This window comes from Labrus bergylta, chromosome 15 (genome assembly GCF_963930695.1).
Source record: "Labrus bergylta chromosome 15, fLabBer1.1, whole genome shotgun sequence".
In the NCBI taxonomy this organism is placed as follows: domain Eukaryota; kingdom Metazoa; phylum Chordata; class Actinopteri; order Labriformes; family Labridae; genus Labrus; species Labrus bergylta.
In genome coordinates, this window is record NC_089209.1 from 27,184,677 (window position 1) to 27,205,423 (window position 20,747).

Here is a 20,747-nt window from a genome sequence, read left to right on the forward strand (position 1 = left end):
TAGCAAGCTGTGCTGAGGGAGAAAGGCCTTAGAGCCTCCATCTTCCCGCGAGCGACAGAGAGGGAAATAGAAGCGGGGCGTCGGGGTAAAAACGGCGAGCTGCGATGTGCTGCGCTGCTCTGTTTGGGCCATATTAAAAATACTGTGGGCAATGCATCCAAGTGAACGTTATTCTGTGCCAAAGCTTCATGATAAAGTAAAAGTAAAATTGGATATGTAGTAGCCGACTAAATTTTAGCATTAAAACATTTTAATATATTTGAATATTAAATGATAAAGCATACACAATGAAATTGGTTTCTAGAGGAATATCTGCAGCCCTGGTGTCAAGTGGCTCAACATTTCCACCAAGACTCCAGTGGCACCACTGATGAAATATGAAGTAAGATTCTATATTTAAAAAATTATACAAGCATTATCCTCCCCTTACAACTCAAACTTTACTGAGATTCTAAAACTGAAGCTGTGTTTTGTTTATCATATAGTATGCACTAAGAAGACACAGACCAACATGCATTCACATCACTTGTTTAGTTTTTGTGCAGACATTTAAATACCTCTTCAGTGATGTCTACGATGTCTCCAGCTTTGAGCTCCAACTCGTCTTCGTTCTGAGGCTGATAGTCAAACAGCACCTTGCACTGCCTCTTCTTCGGCTCTGCATGAGGAGGGTCAGAAAATGGTAAATCCACTAGCCGTGACTATTTCAACCAACCAGCCTTCGCTCTGCACTGAGCAAACTGACCGTGACTTACAGGTGAAATGTCAAAACAGTAAATGTGCAGCATCTTACTCTTGGCGGCTGCTGGAGGCTGAGGCTGGAAGCCGCCTGTTGGGATGCCGATGGTGCTCATCCTCTGGACCAGGTTGGCCACGTTTCCTGCACTCTTCTCTCTCCTCTGGGGTTGAGAGCTCTCCTCTTTTGGCTCTGCCTTCGTTTCTTTGACCTCTTTTGATTCCTTCTTCAATTCCTAAAAAAACAAAATTAAGAAAGAGAGAAAAACTAAACGGTTAGTGGGAAAGTTTTTTATTTGACTGTGTCTTTAAGATGTCACACTATCAGGTATAACTATCAGAGAATATATCACATACAATGTCAAACCAACTTCTTTAGCACTTCATATTTATTTTATAAATGACAGAGAGCCTGAAAGCTGTTTCCAGAGTCACATGTTGTGATCTAAACCCTCCTGTCCGTACACTACAGACCCCCCACCTCATGTCATGACATTAACATGGAGATTACCCGGAACTTCTCGACCCTCCCCAACATCCACCTGGTTCACCACACCTGTATGACGGGCTGCGCCTCAACAGAGATGGAGTCAGAGTGTTTCTAAAGGAGGAAGAAGCACCAACTCTCCCACCTCAGCAGACCAGGACGCCCAAAGAAACACAGACCATCACAGCCCAGGCCTCGTCACCCTGCTCCGCCTCACAGTCCCAACCCACACACCCTCCTGCACCCCCCACTCAGAGAGCCCCTCCTGTCAGCAGAGCCTGTTCTCCAGGTCACCTGTGTTCAACATATTTCTGTGTTGAGAATCTCAATGAGTTCTTTTAAAATAAACTGTTGTAATATCCAAAGTCTTTACTCCTCAGTCCATGGTCTGACTCTGAAGAGTAACCCCCTCTACATTCTGTAAATGGTAATGATATCATAATCCTATCAGAAACATGGTGTATAGCTGATGTACCCACCTATTGTCCCCCAAACTACAGAGAGGTTATCGCCCCTTCCCAGAAATTATTGACTGTAAGTCAAGGCAGAGACTCAGGAGAACTCATTATATGGTACAACAAGATGTATGAGTTTCACAAAACATTAGAGGAAGTGAATTTTTTTTTTTAATGCATTATGGTCTAAGAGTCTAAGTACCATTACTATGGAAAACTGTGTCATTGCTCAGTATAGTGTTGTACCATTTACAGCTAAATATGTCACCAATGATCCCGGTCACATCACAAGCTGTAAAACAGCTGACCCATTCTCCTGGGAAACTCCCTGACAACAACACAAATTCTGCAACTTCACTAAAAGTTTGAAACTGGAGATGCAGGCCAACCGGCATGTCATGTGAATAACAATTCAATTCCATTCGCATACAGATAGGGCATCGTCACAAAAAAGATGTGAAACAAAACTTCAAAGCATGTTTGAGCTGTATCTGGTAAAAACAGGCACAGAGTCACAATGGTAAGAAAAAACCTGCTTCCAAAAGGGAGAAACCTCAGGCACACTGCAAGTTGACCGATTAAGTTTAGATTTTCAAAATCCCCAAAAACAACTGGAACTCCTGCCCCCTAATAGCACAGACACATTAACATGATATGATAGAGATATTCCACTGATTTGATCTGACAGCCTAGTGCTGAAAATTATTTAAAATTGATGATCACTTACAGAAGGTTTCACTGAAAGTGGTAAAGAACACTTTCAAACTAAACCAGAGATATTCTTAATGCTTTCTTGTTTAGATCCAGAAACAGACAAACCTTTATTCATCACACAGTGAACACTCATCATAATGTCGTGAATTGCACATAAAGGAGTTCTTGTATTTAGGGGTCTCCACGAGGCTCATTCATTCCTTAATTACAGCCAGCTGCTTTTTTGAATGACTCATTCTAATAACAGATTTGATTAAAAAGGTAGCTACTCGCTCTTCCTACACATCGTAGAAACACTTCAAATCAATAGGAGCACGCCTATCAGTAGCTCTTTTCTTAAAATGTGTTACCGCAAAAGTACTGCAACTAAGCTCAGTCATCATCACGTCGTTGTACAATAATATTGATTCTCTCTCTGAGTATAATACCTTTAAATATTTCTTGTTTTATATTTAGTGCTCTCAGTCTCAGTCTCTGGCTACATTGTGTAAGTGTGATTAAAAGCTGTGACGTGCCGAAGTGTTACACTAAAATTATATGGAAGACTATAAAGATAATTAGCTGTTATTAAAAAAAAGGTTAAACATTGTTTTACCAGAAATCCAAGTGAGAGAAATACAGACAGGTAAGAGCTCATACATAAGTACAGTCAGTCTTCCTGTGGTCATGTTAGAGAATGATTAGACTTTATTTTAGTATGTTTTTAAATGAATAAATGTAAAAGTAATACAAAAGCTTGAGGCTGACTGAGATAACTTTATCTTTGCTTATTCAGAGTACATAAATGCTTCTTCTAAATCATTGCCTTGATACCCCTAAAGGCCTGACACACCAACAAGATCGTCGGCACACTAGCTGCACTTCTATTCTTCTTCCACTCATAAAAGACCAAGGGCTGACAACGACAGCGCCATCTTCAACTTTTTATCAGACATTATTCTCCATTAGAAGAACCTATGTTACGAGTGTTGAGCGACAGCATTCTCGTATCACAACAACGGTTCATTTATAGGCGTTCTTCCTCGTCCTTTTTCGGTTTCCCCTTTTTGGAATGACGATTACAGACTGCTGCCACTTGCTGGCATGGAGAGTTATTGCCTCTCCTGCGTGCGCAGAACGAATAGCCGTCGGCTGTAGTCTTTGCGGTGTGTTCAAGTGCAACTTTTTGGCGAAAACAAAAGGCAACCTTTACATTGCAGGTCTAGATAATGAGTTAAATATTGAAAAAGGTCTGATTAGGATCAGTTGTTTGTATTTGTATTGTTTTAAACTGGGTGAGCACAGAATGAGCTCAGCCACAAGTTACTTTAATAACTGTTAAGGATGATGTGAACAGTTTGGCCTTTACAGTAAAACGTTTAGTCTGCTTCACCCAGAAATGAAAACATACTGGGGCGCTGGTGGCGCAGTGGTTTTGGCACGCGCCCCATGTATGGAGGCGTTGGTCTCAAGCGGGCGGCCCGGGTTTGAGTCTGGCCTGTGGCTCCTTTCCCGCATGTCATTCCCCCCTCTCTCTCTCTCTGGTTTCTGACTCTATCCACTGTCCTACCTCTCAATTAAAGGCACAAAAACCCCAAAAATATATCTTAAAAAAGTAGTTAAGTTAAGACAGCTAAGGAGCTTTGGACCTCTAAATGATACATTACCTGCAACAAACACTCATGTATTAACCAACAACAGGAAAGGGGACGAAGACTACACCTCAAAGGACACTAACGGTTTGAGGAACAAAGTTCAACCAGCAGCAGGCTCCTTAAAGGATTAACTGTGAAAGCCCAGTGACTGAGCCAGGCCGCTTAGCAGATTACCTATCTCACTACGGAAGATTAGACAATGTGACAAAGGGGAGAGGAGAGAGAAGGAGTAGTAAGAGAAGAGGAGCCAATAGTCAACAATGGTGACTCATTTTTACAGTGAGTGAGCAAAGGACCCTCTCCCAGTAAAAACCTTCAGGTACTTTAAGTGTTCTGACATAAAGACAGAGACAGCTTAAGTACTGCCCGACCAGGATGGAGAAAACAAGAGCCACAGGGTGAGAACCAGCCTGCTACTAATACGATCCCAAATACTTTAAAAGCAGCATCTTTTAACTTCATGCAGGATGGATACTTGAAATGTTTGTAAGCACAACGAAGTAATGAAATGATTCAAAACCCAAAGCACTTTGTTCACTCGCCTAGACTGCTCAAGGCCAAGCCAACAGCAATCTGAAATCCAAAGTATGACCCTATAAAGACCCTGACTGGGCCTGAGCAATAATTATCACCATAATTGTCAATCATTATTTCTTTCAAATTTAAAATCTGATTTTTGCTCCTGACTGAAAGTCAAAGAAACCAGATGGTTAAATATGGTTTAATTTTTCTTTATTGTCAGAACATGACAAACTATAATGAAACAGAGGAACATGTCGTCATCATCATAAAGTCAGAGCACGGAGCAGGGAAACGCTGATATGACAGTTTGCTGCTGGGGAGTTACACTTACTGGCCTGCTGGAGCAGGGGGGGACCCCATTTCACTTAACTTCTACCAAACAGGAAATGTTTTTATAGAGTTAAAAAATTAAACCGCAACATATTTAAGATCCTTTCATATTATCAGTAGAAAGTAGTAGAAGTGGGGACCTTGAGGGAAAATGATCCCTTGTGTGTAGGCGCACACACACTTCATGCCACCCCAGTTGAGTAGTGCCGGTAATAAAAGTCTGGATCTGCCCCTACTTTTTATCATGCAAGCAGGTCATGTTACTTTGGCCAGCAGCAGAACAGAGGATTCTGTTGATAGTACAGAGGGCGCAAAAACTGAAGGACAGGGACTCAAAACTCACCCAGGTTTAAGTCAGAAAACTTCTCTAGTATGTATAACCATCTTTCCTTAAGTCAACCTCTTCCCAAGTCAATAACATTTCTGCTGAGAGAGTCATTAGTAGAGGTGAGGGAAAAAAAACGATTTTCTTATCTTCTCAGATTTTAAATAGATTCAACTTCCAAAAATAGATTTTTCTTTTGGCTAATCAGTCACTCCCTGCTAAGTGCTAATGCTAGCTCCTTAACTCAGTAGAATGCCAAATGGAGAAGAAAGAAATTCAGCCAGTCTCTGAGATGACTGGAGTAGACCCTGAAGTATGTACTAAATCATAAGAAGACTTTGAATCATGAATCATTTTGAATTGAAAATAGATTCTCAATCAAAACGTGTCCCCAAGACTCAAAATCGAATCGACTTGTTAGACACCCTAAGAATCGCAGCCCTTGTCATTAGCCCTTTTCAGAGAGCGAGCACCCTAACAAAGCTCCGATGTTATTAAGTATAATTCATGTTGATTCCACAGCAGGGTTGGTGTCCAGTCTGTGAATTCACAATGCCTTGCTGAAGCAGAACGTGTAGAGAAATAGCAGGAGCTCCACAGATACACACACATGGACATGCACACATACATCGTATTGTTCTCCCTCGCTAGCACCGCATGTCCAGTCTTGCCCCTTTAATGCTTCTGTTACTACCTCTGATGGCAGATCAGAGGGGGATCCCAAATCCAAATCAACATCTTTACAAGCCAGAGGTCAATGACTCCTTGTGTGGCTTTTTTATTTGTATGTAAACAGCTGTAGGTTTGACCCTCTCTATCCATCAGGATGTAAACCTTTCTAGCTGATCCCCTGCAGAGTTAACAAGTTCAGCAATGTGACATATTAAAGAGCAATATTCTACAATGACAGCAGAAGTTTGTCCTCTCACCTTGACAAAGTTGTCAGGGAAGAGACCCCTTTTCCCGTTGAGGTCTCCCTCCATCCATCCATCCTCCTCTACATATCGCACGTTCTTGAGGATGTCCCCAGGTCGCAGAGTCAGCTCATCCTCGTGGAGCGCTTCGTAGTCATACTCCACCACAACCTCTACTCAGGACAGGATGGTAGGGATTAAGGGAAAGAGATAAAGGAATGAGGGAAACAATAAAACAGATTAGTGATCTATAGAGATATTTCACTTTCAAAGCATCACAGTGATTCATAAGTTGAAACAGTCTTCAGTAGTTACTGAAGTTAGAAAGTATGTGTAAAGGATTCTTTATTTCTAAAGTGCATTCAGATATTTGTCTTCAGGTCGCTGAAGCTAACCGTCTGCTTTAGGAGCAGGAAGCTAACTTCTTACTAGCTTGTCCTTGATTGTTGGGGCTCTTCTAAAACTGATCCCTTGGGGTTAACAAGGCGCTGTCGCTCTCAATGATGTCCCAGTTTATCTGTATGATGTGTTTCATCTGGAGAGCCTCTTTCCTGTACTGTGTGACAAAGTAAGGTCTCTGGGTTTGCTCTTGTTTGGGTTGTAGACCTGGGTGAGGGGTGATGACCCCGCTGTGTGAAACGTTGCTGCATATCTGTGGATTGGATGTGAAAATCATGGTCGGAATCACATGTTCACTTAAGCCTCTGGAATTGCCCATAAGGAACATTTTTAATAAGATATGGTGGATGAAAATTTTCCACATGCAATATAGTGTTTTGATCAGTGGCTTTTCTGAAAATGTTATATTTTGAGATGTGTAGATCCAGAAAATGAACGGCCAGTTGGCTATATTCAATAGTCTAGTTTAGTTATAGGGAATCAGGAGAAATGTTCTGAAGGTTACAGCAGGAGAGCTTCAATTTCTAATCTAATGTTAAGTTCCTGCTCCTATACAGCATTATTTACAGGTATATGGTAAATGATGAACTGCAGGAGCTCCACAGAGACACACAGTCAGAACTCCCTGCTGACTTCACTGATACCATCTCACCTCTGTAAATCTATTAGCAGCAGCAGGTCGAGCCACCTCTAAAGAACAGTGTAGTGCAGAGGACTAACTGGTAATAAGGTATTTTACTACATACTATGACTCACAGCAAAGAGTTTCACTAGAATGACTGGTCTCAAACAAAGGCCCAATAAAAACCTTTGAGGTTGTAACTTGTAACTTTGTGACCCTCTGGAAGAAGAAGTTCAGTTTTTACACTCTGTTAATGAGTCATGCAACACACAACAGGATCCTATGAACATGCACTCATGGAGCGATGTCAGAGTGAGGGAGGGGCTCAGGAGCTCCTGAGCTGGTGGTGGTGGTGGTTGGGGGGGGGGGGGGGGGGTTCTTGCTCAAGGGCTCAGTGCTCAAGAGGTGATCTGGCACCTCTCCAAATACCAGACCAACTTCCAGATTTGAACCGGTTCCCAACCCAAGTCCCTACAGACTGAGCTACTGCCGCCCCCACAAACCCACCACAGGGACACCCAGTCACACAGGTCCTTCTGGAGTTTTAGCTGCTGCATAACAATGAACACAAGTTCCATGAGCTTTTTATTGTTGTTCCTTTTACTTTAGAAAAAGTTTTTTAATAACTCAACAGAATACTGGGAAAGGTGTATTGTGGAGGACCGTTGTTTTAATAAAAGAGGATTTAAATTTGTTTGTCTACTTTCATTGATGGCTTGTATTATTTTTAGTTTTTTGTGATTTCCCAAATTAAATTAAAAAAAAAAAAACTTTGTTTGAAAAACTAAGTTTTCTCTTAACTCTGTTTTTATGTCTGTAAGGTGTAGGAGCATTTTATTTAGTCTAACACTGAGTGTTTGGTGTCGCATCGCACATGATTGCATACTCGCATGCTTGCTGTCCGCTTTGCATCCGTTAAATATTTAATGCTTTGCTCTGTGGATTTTTCAGTTTCACCTTGCAAACAGCACAATATGTGGTGCTTTTGTACAGAAGGTAGACAAAGTGTCATCACAACACTCAAAAGCTTGTCAAGAAAGGACAGCGTTTTCATTTTAGTGTTTTAGAGCTTAAAGCAGATATCTCTTTTTCTCTCTCTCACTTTCTCTCCCTCCATGTGGTCTGATGACATGACTGATGGTTCCCCTTAGATAAGCACAAAATATGACAATTACCTACATTATCCATCTTTTTCTCATAAAAGGTTGCCAGTTACATTGTGAACTATATGAAGTCCAGCAAAGCATGATGGGATATGTGGGCCGTACTACCCACTAGAGGAAAAAGCATTGGTCAGTAACATAGCTAAGTGAAAGGTTAGCATTGGGGCATCTCTTCAGTGTTAAACCTGCAGGAGATAGCAGTGCAGTGGTGGTTTCAGGATATAGTGAGATGAACTAAAGCCACGTTGTTGATGTGTTTGTAGCCGAGAACCAGAGAGGGGATCATTAATAAATGTTGCCCACTAGCTGTTAGCCACTCAAGGGGCGGGTGGCTCAGTGGTAGAGTCAGTCGACTTTCAACCTGCAGCTACATGTCCAATGTGTCCTTGGGGAGTACACTTAACCCCAAGTTGCTCCTGCTGCTTCGTCTGCGGTGTATGAATGGATGAGTTAATACTGATAGTCTCTTTACATATCAACCTCTACCATCAGTGTGTGAATGTGTAGGTGTGACCTGCTGTGTAAAAGAGCTTTGAGTCGTCAGAAGACTAGAAAAGAAATACACAAGCTCAAGTCCATCTACCACTCTAGCATAATCAGCTAAACTTACTAGCATTAGGATTAGATGTTAGCTTCCGCACTACGTTAGTCTGTTTATTTTATTGCAGAGGTGTTCACGATAAAGAGAGAGAGAAATCAGCAGAAACTATTTTTATTTGATTGCAGTAAGTATGATAAGCAGGTGTAGGGCATCTCTTCAGTAGTAAGTAACATATGGGCTTCCGGTTCCACCACTACCGCAGATGGCAGCTTTGTACGCTGTGTCCACTGACAGAATTTCAAATATCATGCATATTACTGAATCAACCCCCGAGAATATTTTAAAAGTATGATTACGGGATAAAGATTGAAACCAGAGAAAAAAGTACAAATTTGACCCCAGATTTGCACGAGGAGTACGAAGAACATCGAGGTGCGGAGCTACATGCTAACAACGGGAAAGATGGCGGAAGACAGAAATGCAACGAAAAGTCAAAAGTGAATTTGGAGAATTCAGATGAATGAAATTGGTCAGATGAACTGGAATTTAGGGGTGAAGCGTGCTGAGGCATGGTACAGATGGCCAGTGACTGACTGATGGTCATATCGCCTAGGCCTAGTTAGACATTAAAAGACAAGTAACACTTTCACATTGTGATGTCATAGTTTTAGGAGTTGCTGATGCTGATTTTGAGGAGGGCAATTAAAAAACATTTGATGTAAAAAGGTCAAAATGAGAGCGTTGAGGAGGGCAAGTCCTCACCACTCTAAAAAAACGGAGGAGAAGGGGAAAGAGGTAAAGGGGAAGCTGAGAGGGGGGGAGGAAGGAAGGAAAGGGGGTTGTTATTCAAGGCCACGCTGGCCAGCTGATTTCCAACATCAGTGTGCTTCTCTGTCACGCTCACATAGACGACCAAAAAGGAAACTCCTAACTGCATTCCTTTATCAGTGACAGTGGAGGTACCGAGTTACCACAGAAAGTCAAGAGGGAGTGAACAGAGAGTCGTTATGGAAACCCTTGTAGAGTTCATTCGTATTTACCGACAGCACTCTGATAATAGTACCTGAAGTGTACCACGCCCCGCATAACACACACCTGGAAGCTGTGTTTGACAGTCCCTTCACCTTTTAGAAATGTCTCATTATCATTCAAGTTACCACGCCTGTGCTGCTTCAAGAAAAACAAAACCCAATCGTTCCATGATTAAACAAAAAGGGCCCTATCAACACATTCAAATGGGACTAGAACTACAGTCTTAAAAAGTCAATCCTAAATCTAGGACTGTCACGTTCTGAATAAAACTTGAAACTCATTCAAACTCATTCAGAATATTTCAACACTTTAGATGTGAGATTTGTCCTTTCTTTAATTACACAATTTCAGAACTCCTAATTGTTTCTTGTTAAGGTGTTGATTCAGTATGCATGGTACATATTCACATCAGTGAAATACTTCATTGTACATATTAGATGCACACTTGTTTGATTTCAGCAGTGCATGAGCGTCTTTCATGAGTTTCAGCGTCTCTGCTCTGCCTGCGTGTTCCTACCGAGAGCGAGACACAATCACACTGACTGACACGGTGACTCGCCTCCTTAATGGTTTGTCAGACACAATGCCAGGATATGAATTTTGGCTGAGCCTCTAACCCAGGGATGGGCAACTTCGTTCACAGCAAGGGCCATATTAATTTAATGCTCACTGCCAGAGGCCAAATTTTAGGATACAAAAAACCATTACAGTCGATTATGTCACAAATTTAACTCAACATATACCAGTGACCGCCAGTTGCCCACCCCTGCTCTAACCTGAAGAAGCTACCTGAAGAATTCTTTCTTCCTTTTTTCAGTGTCCACATGTTGTATTTAATACTCTCCAGTAGTAATTTATAAAGCATGACTACTTGACTAACTGACACACAAACAGTTTCAGGCTGAGCAAATCAACAAGGACATTATGACACAAAAAGGGACAAGAAAGAGAATTGATTTAAATAAAAAGGGGAAAAAACAATAATTAAATCTTATTTCAGCTTCAAAGCATACACTGTGATCTTATACATTTAAAGAGTCTTGAAACATTGTTAACCTAATAAAATAGATATTGTTCTAGAGGTGGGGAAAAAATCAATTTAAATGCAAAAATCGAGATTCTTCTCTTCTGAGATTTAAAATCGATTCATAACTTGGAAAAATTATTAATTATTATTATTTATTTTTTTGTCTAATCAGTCACTCGCTGCTAAGTGCTAAGGCTAGCTCAGTAGAATGGCAAATAGAGCAACAAGAAATTCAGTCTCACAGATGACTGGAGTAGTAAACGTGCAATAACACTCCATTTTGTAGTGGTGCCCAAATTCTGAGTGAACATGAGCCTACCCCATAGAAGTTCACGCATTGTATCCCACAATGCATCGTGAAAAGTAGTGCACTATTGATGGTCACTTTCCGAGTAATATATACAATCATGAATGGACAGTCCAAAGATTTTTTACAAGCGGAGAGCGGCGTTTGACTTGAACACAGAAACACAATAAAGTTCATATTTTTTATTATTGAAATCTATGATCTGTTTTAATTAAGAGTAAAAGATCGTCCACGTTAGTTTGTCCTAATGATGACACGAGACCAGAGTCTGTGAGCACAACTAACATTAAAAACATTATTAATGAGTCCACTGCTACTGTATTATTATTATTATTATTATTATTATTATTATCATCATCAGGCTGCTGTTTTGAATTGACCCTGTTTTGTTAGAATAATAAACTTGAGTGTAGCCTAGGATATAAACACATTTAATTGACATATCTTAATAACTATAGGTTTATAATCCAGCCATTGTCATTACCTGGCTTTATCTAAAACACAACATTTGAACTTCTTGTGTCTTAATTTTTACTAAAGGTACAAGAATCTGTACTTCAAAGCAGAAGTCAAGGAGCAAGTGAAACAGAGACTGTGCTGGAGGGGGAGACCAGACCCCCATGTGACCAACCTGTTGCATCAAAGCCCACTGTACCTGACACAGTAAATGTCTCCAGTTAAAAAACATGTAGCCTTCTGCTCTCAGCACATGAAGAAGTAATGAAAGAGAACTCTGAGGTGGAGCACCTGCTGGACAGTCCTTCATGGTACCTGTCTGAGCTGCCCATCAGCAGAGGCAAAATGCATCGAGCTACTGGAAGACACACAAAGACCGTTTCCCAGCAGTTAGGTACCTCTCTGCTCCATGTACAACTAGAGGAGAAAAGAAACCATGACGAGGCAGAGATGCTCTTGTTCATGAAGAGAAATCAGCCATTAATGTTAGAGTCATAGGAACTGAAGAAAAAACCTAAAAGGTGATTTTTATGTTCTTCGGTTTAATATCTTTTAAAACAGTACAGAAACTTTTGTTTTTTCAAGGTTTCTAAAAGAAGTAACTGTTATCCTGTGAAATGATGCACTGTCTTCATTTTGGGATGTTTTATGAAGTGAAATATAGGATCCAGGTTCTGTTCTTTCATTTTTCAAAGTTAAATAAATATGTAAAGTTAAATTACATTGTGTTGTTTTAAAAGTTCTGTTGCACCTCATTTTTGTGTGAGAAAAGTAAAAATTGTTTGATACAAGTGATATTAACTTTAGATTTATTTTTTATTTTTTGCAAAAGGCGATTTAGTAACTATCTAGTAACCTGGACTGAGATTTGATTTAGTGAGCATGAGAGAAGTCCATGTAACATGGTTTAACTATACAGTTACTTAACAATCAGTGTTTTATTATGTACATACAATAAAGTTTAACATTTTCATTAAAGAACAGATTTTTTTAAACTTTCAATAAAGTTATTTTAAGTAAGAAAATCGGTATCGGCCAATATCTGCATCATCCAAGGATGATGATCTCTGTAGTTCCCACTTCCCTCTGCTCTGTTCCACTGCGGCTGAAACAACACTACATTTTTTTGCCTGGAAGACGTCACATTTTATACCATCACAGGTGCACCGTTACATCCCTAATCTACACATTAGCTACAGTTCTTATAAAGCTACAGCTAAACGAGTTCTGCAAGGCTAAAATAGAACAGAAACACAGGATCTCTTACACATGTTTCCAAATGAATCTATCACTGTGTGAAAATGTGCCAATGAACACTAAAATAGATTTAAGACACAAAAGAGAATACAAAACTAAACCACAATTTTGCAAGAAACTGGTGCACAAAAAAATAACTTAAAGTGATTTCACATTAGGGACCAGGGCCTTGATCGGAGTACACTTGTCCCCAAAGTCCGGTTCATTTGATCTTTATGAACACAAACATACTGTACCCAGGCACTGTACGATTCATGTGTACGGTCCACGGGAGATGTGAATGCAACCGTCCTCAAACGAAGGAGATGTGAACAAACAGTACAAAACGATCATGCCTAACATTAAACATCAACATGAATCATGAGAAGGTTGTGATCGTTATCCTGCCTGTCTATATCACACACCTCTGGTTTAGTCAGGGTTATTTATTTAGATTAAAATAATGTCTTTTATGTACCTCATTTACCTAAGAAGGTAAACCGACCTGCATAAAGGAAGTTAAAAAACCAGGGTGGGATATCAACAGGAGCCATAAGCTAGTAAATATTGGTTCAGCCCAGTGAGGTTAATGTTCAATCAGACATTCTGGCATATGTCCAACCTTTGTTTAGGTGCTTCTATGAAATCCTTCACGGAAGTTGGCTAGAGAAATAAGACAGTAACTGGAATGTCCTCGTGGCCTCGGGGTATGGAGACTGTCCATCCCCAATACAATTCACCATTACCTAAAAAACTGTCAAAACTGAAGGAACAATACTGTAAAAAGCAAACACAAGATTTAGGAGTGGCAGCTGGCACAGTGTTGGAAAACATACCCAAGAAAGCAACAACATTTAAAACTACGGTTTGCTTAAAAAAGTCATGATATTAGTCCAGACCAGGACTAGACCAGGTAGGCTCTGTGTAGCCTCAGCAATGTGAAAAAAAAGAAAGAAAACACCAGGTGAGAGGTTTGCGCGCACACACACACCACATACCACACACAAACATCTTGGACATGTTTAAACACATCTGAGATATCCTCTTCACCAATGAGCTACCTGAGGAAAGGTATAGGAAGAGTAACCTGCATTACAAACTCATTAAACTGAAGCCCCTTTTGGAGTGATTATTAAACATGTCAAAGTCCAGATCAGATTTCTTCTTCAGGTTTTACAGAACTACTTCTTGTTCTTCTTCTTGCATTATAAGTTAAGTTAAGTCAATAACTCTTTCCACAAGTGGAAGTGTAGATACCGTGTAATTTTCTATTATTGTATTTTTTTTTATTTAACTGGTGTAAATATGTTAGATTTTTAAATTCTACTTTTATTTTTAATAATTATATTCCTGTTTCCTGTTTTCTTGAGCTGCTGTAATGCAAAAATTTCCACCATGGGGTGGTGGAAATTCCACGTGGAAACCAATAAAGTTTATCTTTATCTTGTCTTAAGTGTTAGTGTCATGTGTCTCTTACTTTGTTATACTGTAGTCCTTCTTACAGTAAGTGTATGCTGCAGAGCAGTGTTGTTTTCTCTGACTTTTCAAAACCACAACTTGCAGTCTGAGTGCTAAGCGGGGCTGAGCTCAAAACCAGTTTCACAGCATAGCACACAGGTCGTGAACAAGTCCGTCAGCACACACAACCCCACAGACCTCAGGCTGCAAAATCTTTTGAGATGCAGTGGGCTGGTTTCACAAAAGGTTTATAAATAAACACACAGATCAGAGTATTTCCCCTACACAATGTCAGCTCGGCCATCGCAACCACCAATCTCAGTGTCTTAAAGAAAAGCATCAGAAACTCCTGTGTTCCAGTTTCAAAGCAATAAAAAACAACTCATTATATATATATATGGTTTTAAGGTTGTGTTTGGAGTAAAACAATGATTTGTTGTCAGGCTTAAGCTGAGTCATAATCATGATTAGGGTCAGGTAAATGAAGGATTTGGAGAAGGGTCCACCTCAAAAACAGACCCCTACTCTCCTGTGATTCAAGTGAAGACAAGCAAAACATTAGAGGGTGTGGGGACTTTCAGTACGACACTCACTGTCATGGAAAATATGCTACAATAATAATAATAATAATAATGTCTTATCATCTCTACTGCCCTTAAACAAACATCATAAACTTCATGTTAGGAGTTTCCTGTCTGCAGAATTGATTCATAAAGAGCAAACTTTGGAGGCCAGAGCTACACAAGAAGAAGAAACAGGGAATGTAATGTTAATACACAGAGGCCTTGTTGACATCACCTACAGGGTTTCTGTTTACATTAAATCGACATGCAGCACAAATGAGCTGGCTATGCTAACCAGCTAGCTACATGCTAACTTCCACTCCCTCCTGATTTAATGCGGACAGCTACATTTATGTCACTGGTTCATAATGTCATGTAGTCCGTGTGTTAAACTTCCTTTCCATGTTTAGTCCAAATAAAGGAGTATTTTACAAACACAGTGCGCACATTCACAAGCGCCACATCATGGAAAACTCACCCATTCCTGTCCGTCGCTCACACTCTCTATCAAAGGTTTGTGAATCTCCTCTCCTGCAGCCTCAGCTAGCTAAAACACAGGTAGATAAGTCTAATCGACCACCGACTTGTTTTCTGTCGATTCACTGTCGTAAAAGAAGCAAAGTGAGCCGTACATCCATTCGTCTTCTCCCCCAGCCTGCCCTCTTCTCAATTTGTGCTGTTTCAAGGATATTGTGCAGGAAGTTCACCAATAGTCTCCACCTTTTCTTGGACTTGCTGCCTGCCGGCTGCTGCCACCAAGACAGACAGGCTGCAAAATATCAGGAAACATCGCGATGTTTCAGGGAGCGAAGTCCAGCGAGAGGAATGTTTGATGGAATGTTGATCTCCAGTGTGTGTGTGTGTGTGTGTGTGTGTGTGTGTGTGTGTGTGTGTGTGTGTGTGTGTGTGTGTGTGTGTGTGTGTGTGTGTGTGTGTGTGTGTGTGAGAAAGTCAGAGACCTCGATTATGCCTCTCTGACTTCTCCACACTTGTTATATTTTGTTGTAGTTTCTTGAAGCGAATATTTAGAAAATGCACTTTTTTAGATTAACGCAAACGGCTGCATGGTGTAGTTTAAAAATTAAGTTGAGTTTGTAAAATAATAACTAGGCTACATTTGAGCATTATTGTCTATTAACATACCGTTTTTTAAAGATGAAATATAAGAGAAAATTAAGCATACAAAGCTATAGAATCATAGCGTCATTCACACACAATGATGATTGAAAATAACTTCATAAACTGATAGTTAGGCCTACTTATAAATGCATTTTTGTTATCTGAAACAAAAAATAAAAATTAGACCTTACCTTTTTATTTTATTTTAGGGAAATTCTAGTTTACACAAAACTAAATCAAATTGTAGAGGAAATGTTGTCAGTTGTCGTCTTTGACACAGAGTGACACACAGCCTATCCTTACTTTTTGTCTGAGGCACGTCAGACTTCATTTTGATGATCTTGCTGACTGCAGAATTTAAAACACTTTTCTCTTTCTTGTATGTTTTATGAGGTAATGTTTAAAGAAGTTTCACAAGACTTTCACTAAACAAAAACTAAACTAACAAAGAATAATAAAAAAATTAAAACTAAACTGAAATTAAATAAAAACTGATGAAAAATCCCAAACTCTTATAACATTGGATATAACTAGAGTATTTGGAGATCAATGGTGTTGAAGCAGACAGGCATGGTGTGCATACAGCAGACTGTAGGTGTAATGTGCACAGTGCACACAGGCTGATTTGAGGGATACGGGCTTTCAGGAAAACGGCTGAGCATCAGGTGTGATAAATCCTGTCGCAGTATCATTCTGAGAACATCACTACAGAGGGAAATATATGAGCACATCGTTCCCTTCATTTCCCCCCTTCTATCTTCTCTTCTACCCGTCTGTGTCGCTGTCTGTGAATGCAGTTTGTTTTTGATGCATTAACTTCTGGCAGTGTCATTAAATCGTTTGGCATCTCAGGGCACAAAAGGATCTCTCTCATCTGCTGAGTGACACAATGCTATTTGAAGCATGCTGACCACACCTAAAAAAAAAACACATTTGCGGTGAAGGAAACGCTCTCATCACACAGATGAGAGCGTGTGAAATTTAGAAAAGGTCAAAACAGAGTTTCTTTAAATACAGTATGTCTTTAATTATTCTGACACACAAAAGGACTGGGATGATCCACGCACATTCATTTCACAGGGGAACTTCTTGCTATGCACATCGACATGTTCAATATGAAGAACATGTCAATTTGAAGTCTTTTATGCCTCAGTTACTTTTTTAGTTTCTTTTCAAGATCCTTGTAGCATGTACTTCCAAAATGACTTCCTGAAAGATTCTTCTCCTCTATTTCAATTTAATTTCCATCTTCAAGGATTGTTATTTTCCCATATTTACCTTTACCTTTCATTTCTTTAAAGTTAATCACACAATATGGCTTGTATGGTCTTTGGGCGGCTGTGGCTCAGTGGTTGAGTCGGTCGTCTCTCAACCACAAGGTCAGGGGTTAGATCCCCAGCTCCTGCAGCCACATGTCACATGTGTCCTTGGGCAAGACAAGGACACATCTGATGGACTCTTTACTCAGCAGTCTCTACCATCAGTGTGTGAATGTGTAGGTGTGACCTGCAGTGTAAAAGAGCTTTGAGTAGTCAGAAGACTAGAAAAGAAATAAACAAGTTCAAGTCCATTTACCATGACCAAACCAGTTCTCTTCTGTGCAGTAGGTTTGATTTTGGGGAACAATGTCCCCTCACCAGCTTATCGCTCTCTCTCACCGCAGAATGAACTGTTAGAAAGGAAGTAGTTGAAGGCAAATTCATCCTGACAGGATCTATTAAAGCAGAGCGTCAACAGGTCTACAAAAGACGTGTAAACACAAATTCTATGCAAATGTGTTTGACCACATAGGCACCTCGCCAGCACACACACACACACACACACACACACACACACACACACACTGTTCATGCCCATGCCCAGTTTGAATAACAGGCAGTGGAAATCAACTGAAACCACAACATTGGTTCATTTCCATTTGCAAATACAGTTTGTAGATCATGCGTAGCTCGTTGCCTTTATTGGATCGCTCCAGTCATCAACTTTTCACATTGACGAGTACATTTATCATGAGTTCAGGATGGTTTTCTGGGAAGAGCTAAATCAACATTTCACTTCTAATTTATCACTTCTAAACTAAGCCATTTTTATCAGCTGACCATGAAAAAATGATGAACACACAAAACATTCAACACAAAGGAAAGCCAACTCCATTATGATCTGTTCAGTAGTAATATGTGTGTAAACATATTGTGTAAATGATTAGCTGTAATAGGAATTGTAGATATCAATAATTTATTTTTGACATGTAAGAATTCCAAGCCGACATATCCACAAAGTAACTTTCACTAGTAACAAATCTAATTAAAGATATCTACATGTCATTTTTCACTAGTGGAAATGGTCATTGTAGATATCTGTAACTTAATTAAAACTAGTCAGCTTGTCCCATTGACTTCCATTCAAATTGAATTAGAGATATCTGTAATTCAATTTTTACATGATGTAATTCAAAGTCAACATATCCATAATGACATTTTGACATGTTGCAATTCTACTTCATGATATCTACAACTCAATTCTCACTAGTAGAAATGTTCATTCTTGATATCAACAATTCAATTCTTACTATGACAAAGTTAATTTATGATATCTACACTTCTTACATTACAGATATCACACATTAATTCTAGATATCTAAAATGCAATTCTTACAAATTACATTATTGATATCTTGACCTGGAATTGCAAGAATTGCATTTTAGATATCTGAAATGCAATTCTTGATGTCTGAAATTACATTCTTTCGTGTAAAAATTACATCAGAGATTTTCTTTTTAACTAGTCAAAATCGAATTGTTGATATCAAAAAAGGAATTTCCACATGTACAAATGTCATTGTAGATATCTGCAGTTATATCTGAAATGGTTTGATAATTTTTGATATCTGAAATGGGAAATTACATTTCCATTAGTAACAATCCCTTTTCAACATGTGGAAATTCAATTGTAGATAATCTGTAATCATTAGTGAAAAAGTAATTACTGATGTCAAAATTACATTTCCACATGTTGAAATGTAACTTCCAGAAGTAAAAACTAAATGGCTACTTGTCAGCGCAGACTGGTTTAATGTTAAAAGGACTGGCCATAATACAGCCATCCACCTTCTCTAGTTTCTCTGGGGTCGGGTTGCTATGGCAGCAGTCTAAACATGTTGCTCCTGCTCCCTCATATATGAAAGCTTATTTAAAACCCACATTTATTCAAAATCAGTCTTCATTTCTAATACTGAAAACTCTTCTGGTGCTGTTTATATGTTTCTAAGTTCCTTGAAGTTTCCTACTCAGTACTTTTACATTTCTCAAAGGGAACAAAGGGACAAATGGCCGGGGGGGGGCGCTGCTTGTCAACGGGCGAGGAGTTAAGTTAAACCCCAGCAGTGGCTCAAAATGTGCAAAGTGTGCAATGACAGAAACCTCCCTAAGGTGGCCCTATCTGACAGCCATTACTTTTGTTGTGTTGTATTATATTTGTGAAAATCTTCTTTTGTCACTGACAGTCACAAAAGGAAAATAAGATAAGTTTGAGTACTTTTTTGATCCCCAGAGGGGAAGTTTGGGCGTTGCAGCAGCAAGACACACAAGTAGAAAATCAAATAAAAGATACATACAAATAAAATAACAATAGGAGGTATAAATGATGGTTTTCATCATTCTTTATGTTGAAAATAATAATAAAAAAAAGTTGTTGGTGTCAGATGATTTACGACATTACAGTATGGTAATAACTGATGGGTGGATGGGCTCCATCAGACTCCAGAATCACCAACACAAATGGCACTTACATGTTGCCATATTTCAGGGTGTGATATTAACGTCCCTGTTACTCCTCAGCTTTAATGTGTAAGGCACAGAGGAAAAGGTGATCTGAACGCTGTACAATCCGATGCATTAGATTGGTCGCATCTCTAGTTGCGTGCTCCATGTTGGGGGCTGTAGTCCTCGTTACAGGGTAACATTGGTTTGAATCGAACCTCAGCCCTTTGCAGCATTTTGTCCCCCACTCTCTCCTCCCATCATGTCCTGTCTCTCACAAACTGTCCCATCTCATAAAGGCAAAAAGGCCAGAAAACTAATTTAAAAAAAAAAGACAAACAAAGAAATAAACAGGGGCACTGTGGATTCAAAAGTCACTATGGCTCACTTTTATGAGGAAAACAAAAAAATAAACTTTTGGTAGATATTAAATGTGATGAATCTGTATTTAAGGTGCAATTACCAACGTTGTCCAGTAGAGGGCAGTGTAATCTTAGTGTAGTTGTAATGCATCTCTATAAGAAGCGAAATCAGTTCTGTACTAATTACTAAAGAATCTTTTCAAGTAATCATACAAATACTTTGTCTTTATTGTTTAATTCAAACTGTTACATCAGCTTGTTGCATTACAAATACCAAAGCTGTAACTGTATACTTCTTTCAGTTAGAAAATGAAAGAACTGACTTTTTTCAGTAGTATCACCCAGTAGCCTTAAAATGGCAACATGTTTGGTTTGAGTTTGAGTTTTGCTGAAATAGAGCGGGCTGTCTGAGGGGCATTAAAGCCTTTATTACAACACAAGCAGTTGGGGAAGATGAAGTCCGATCCTTTACGTGTGGAAAAAAAATTACACAATCCACACTTCAAAATATTCTATTACAAAAAAAGATAAAAGTAGAAGTATAGGCTTAGTAAAAGCCGATGTTTTGTCAGAAAATACATAAAATAT

At 39.4% G+C, this 20,747-nt stretch overlaps 1 protein-coding gene across 2 annotated transcripts in view; it reads right to left on the bottom strand.

Moving 5' to 3' along the window:
- The window catches only part of cd2ap (CD2-associated protein), a 46,446-nt gene extending 30,749 nt beyond the window's left edge, over window positions 1-15,697 (bottom strand). The window contains exons 1-4 of one of the 2 annotated variants that reach the window (XM_065963572.1): window positions 15,399-15,697; window positions 6,132-6,289; window positions 794-971; window positions 558-658 (exon numbers count right to left, since the gene is read on the bottom strand). In XM_065963572.1, coding sequence (XP_065819644.1) covers window positions 558-658; window positions 794-971; window positions 6,132-6,289; window positions 15,399-15,402 — 441 coding nt within the window. In that variant the 5' untranslated portion in view covers window positions 15,403-15,697. The remainder of the gene's footprint in view (window positions 1-557; window positions 659-793; window positions 972-6,131; window positions 6,290-15,398) is intronic. The other variant, XM_020644016.3, reaches the window with a different exon arrangement.
- Between the last annotated feature and the right edge of the window lie 5,050 nt (window positions 15,698-20,747).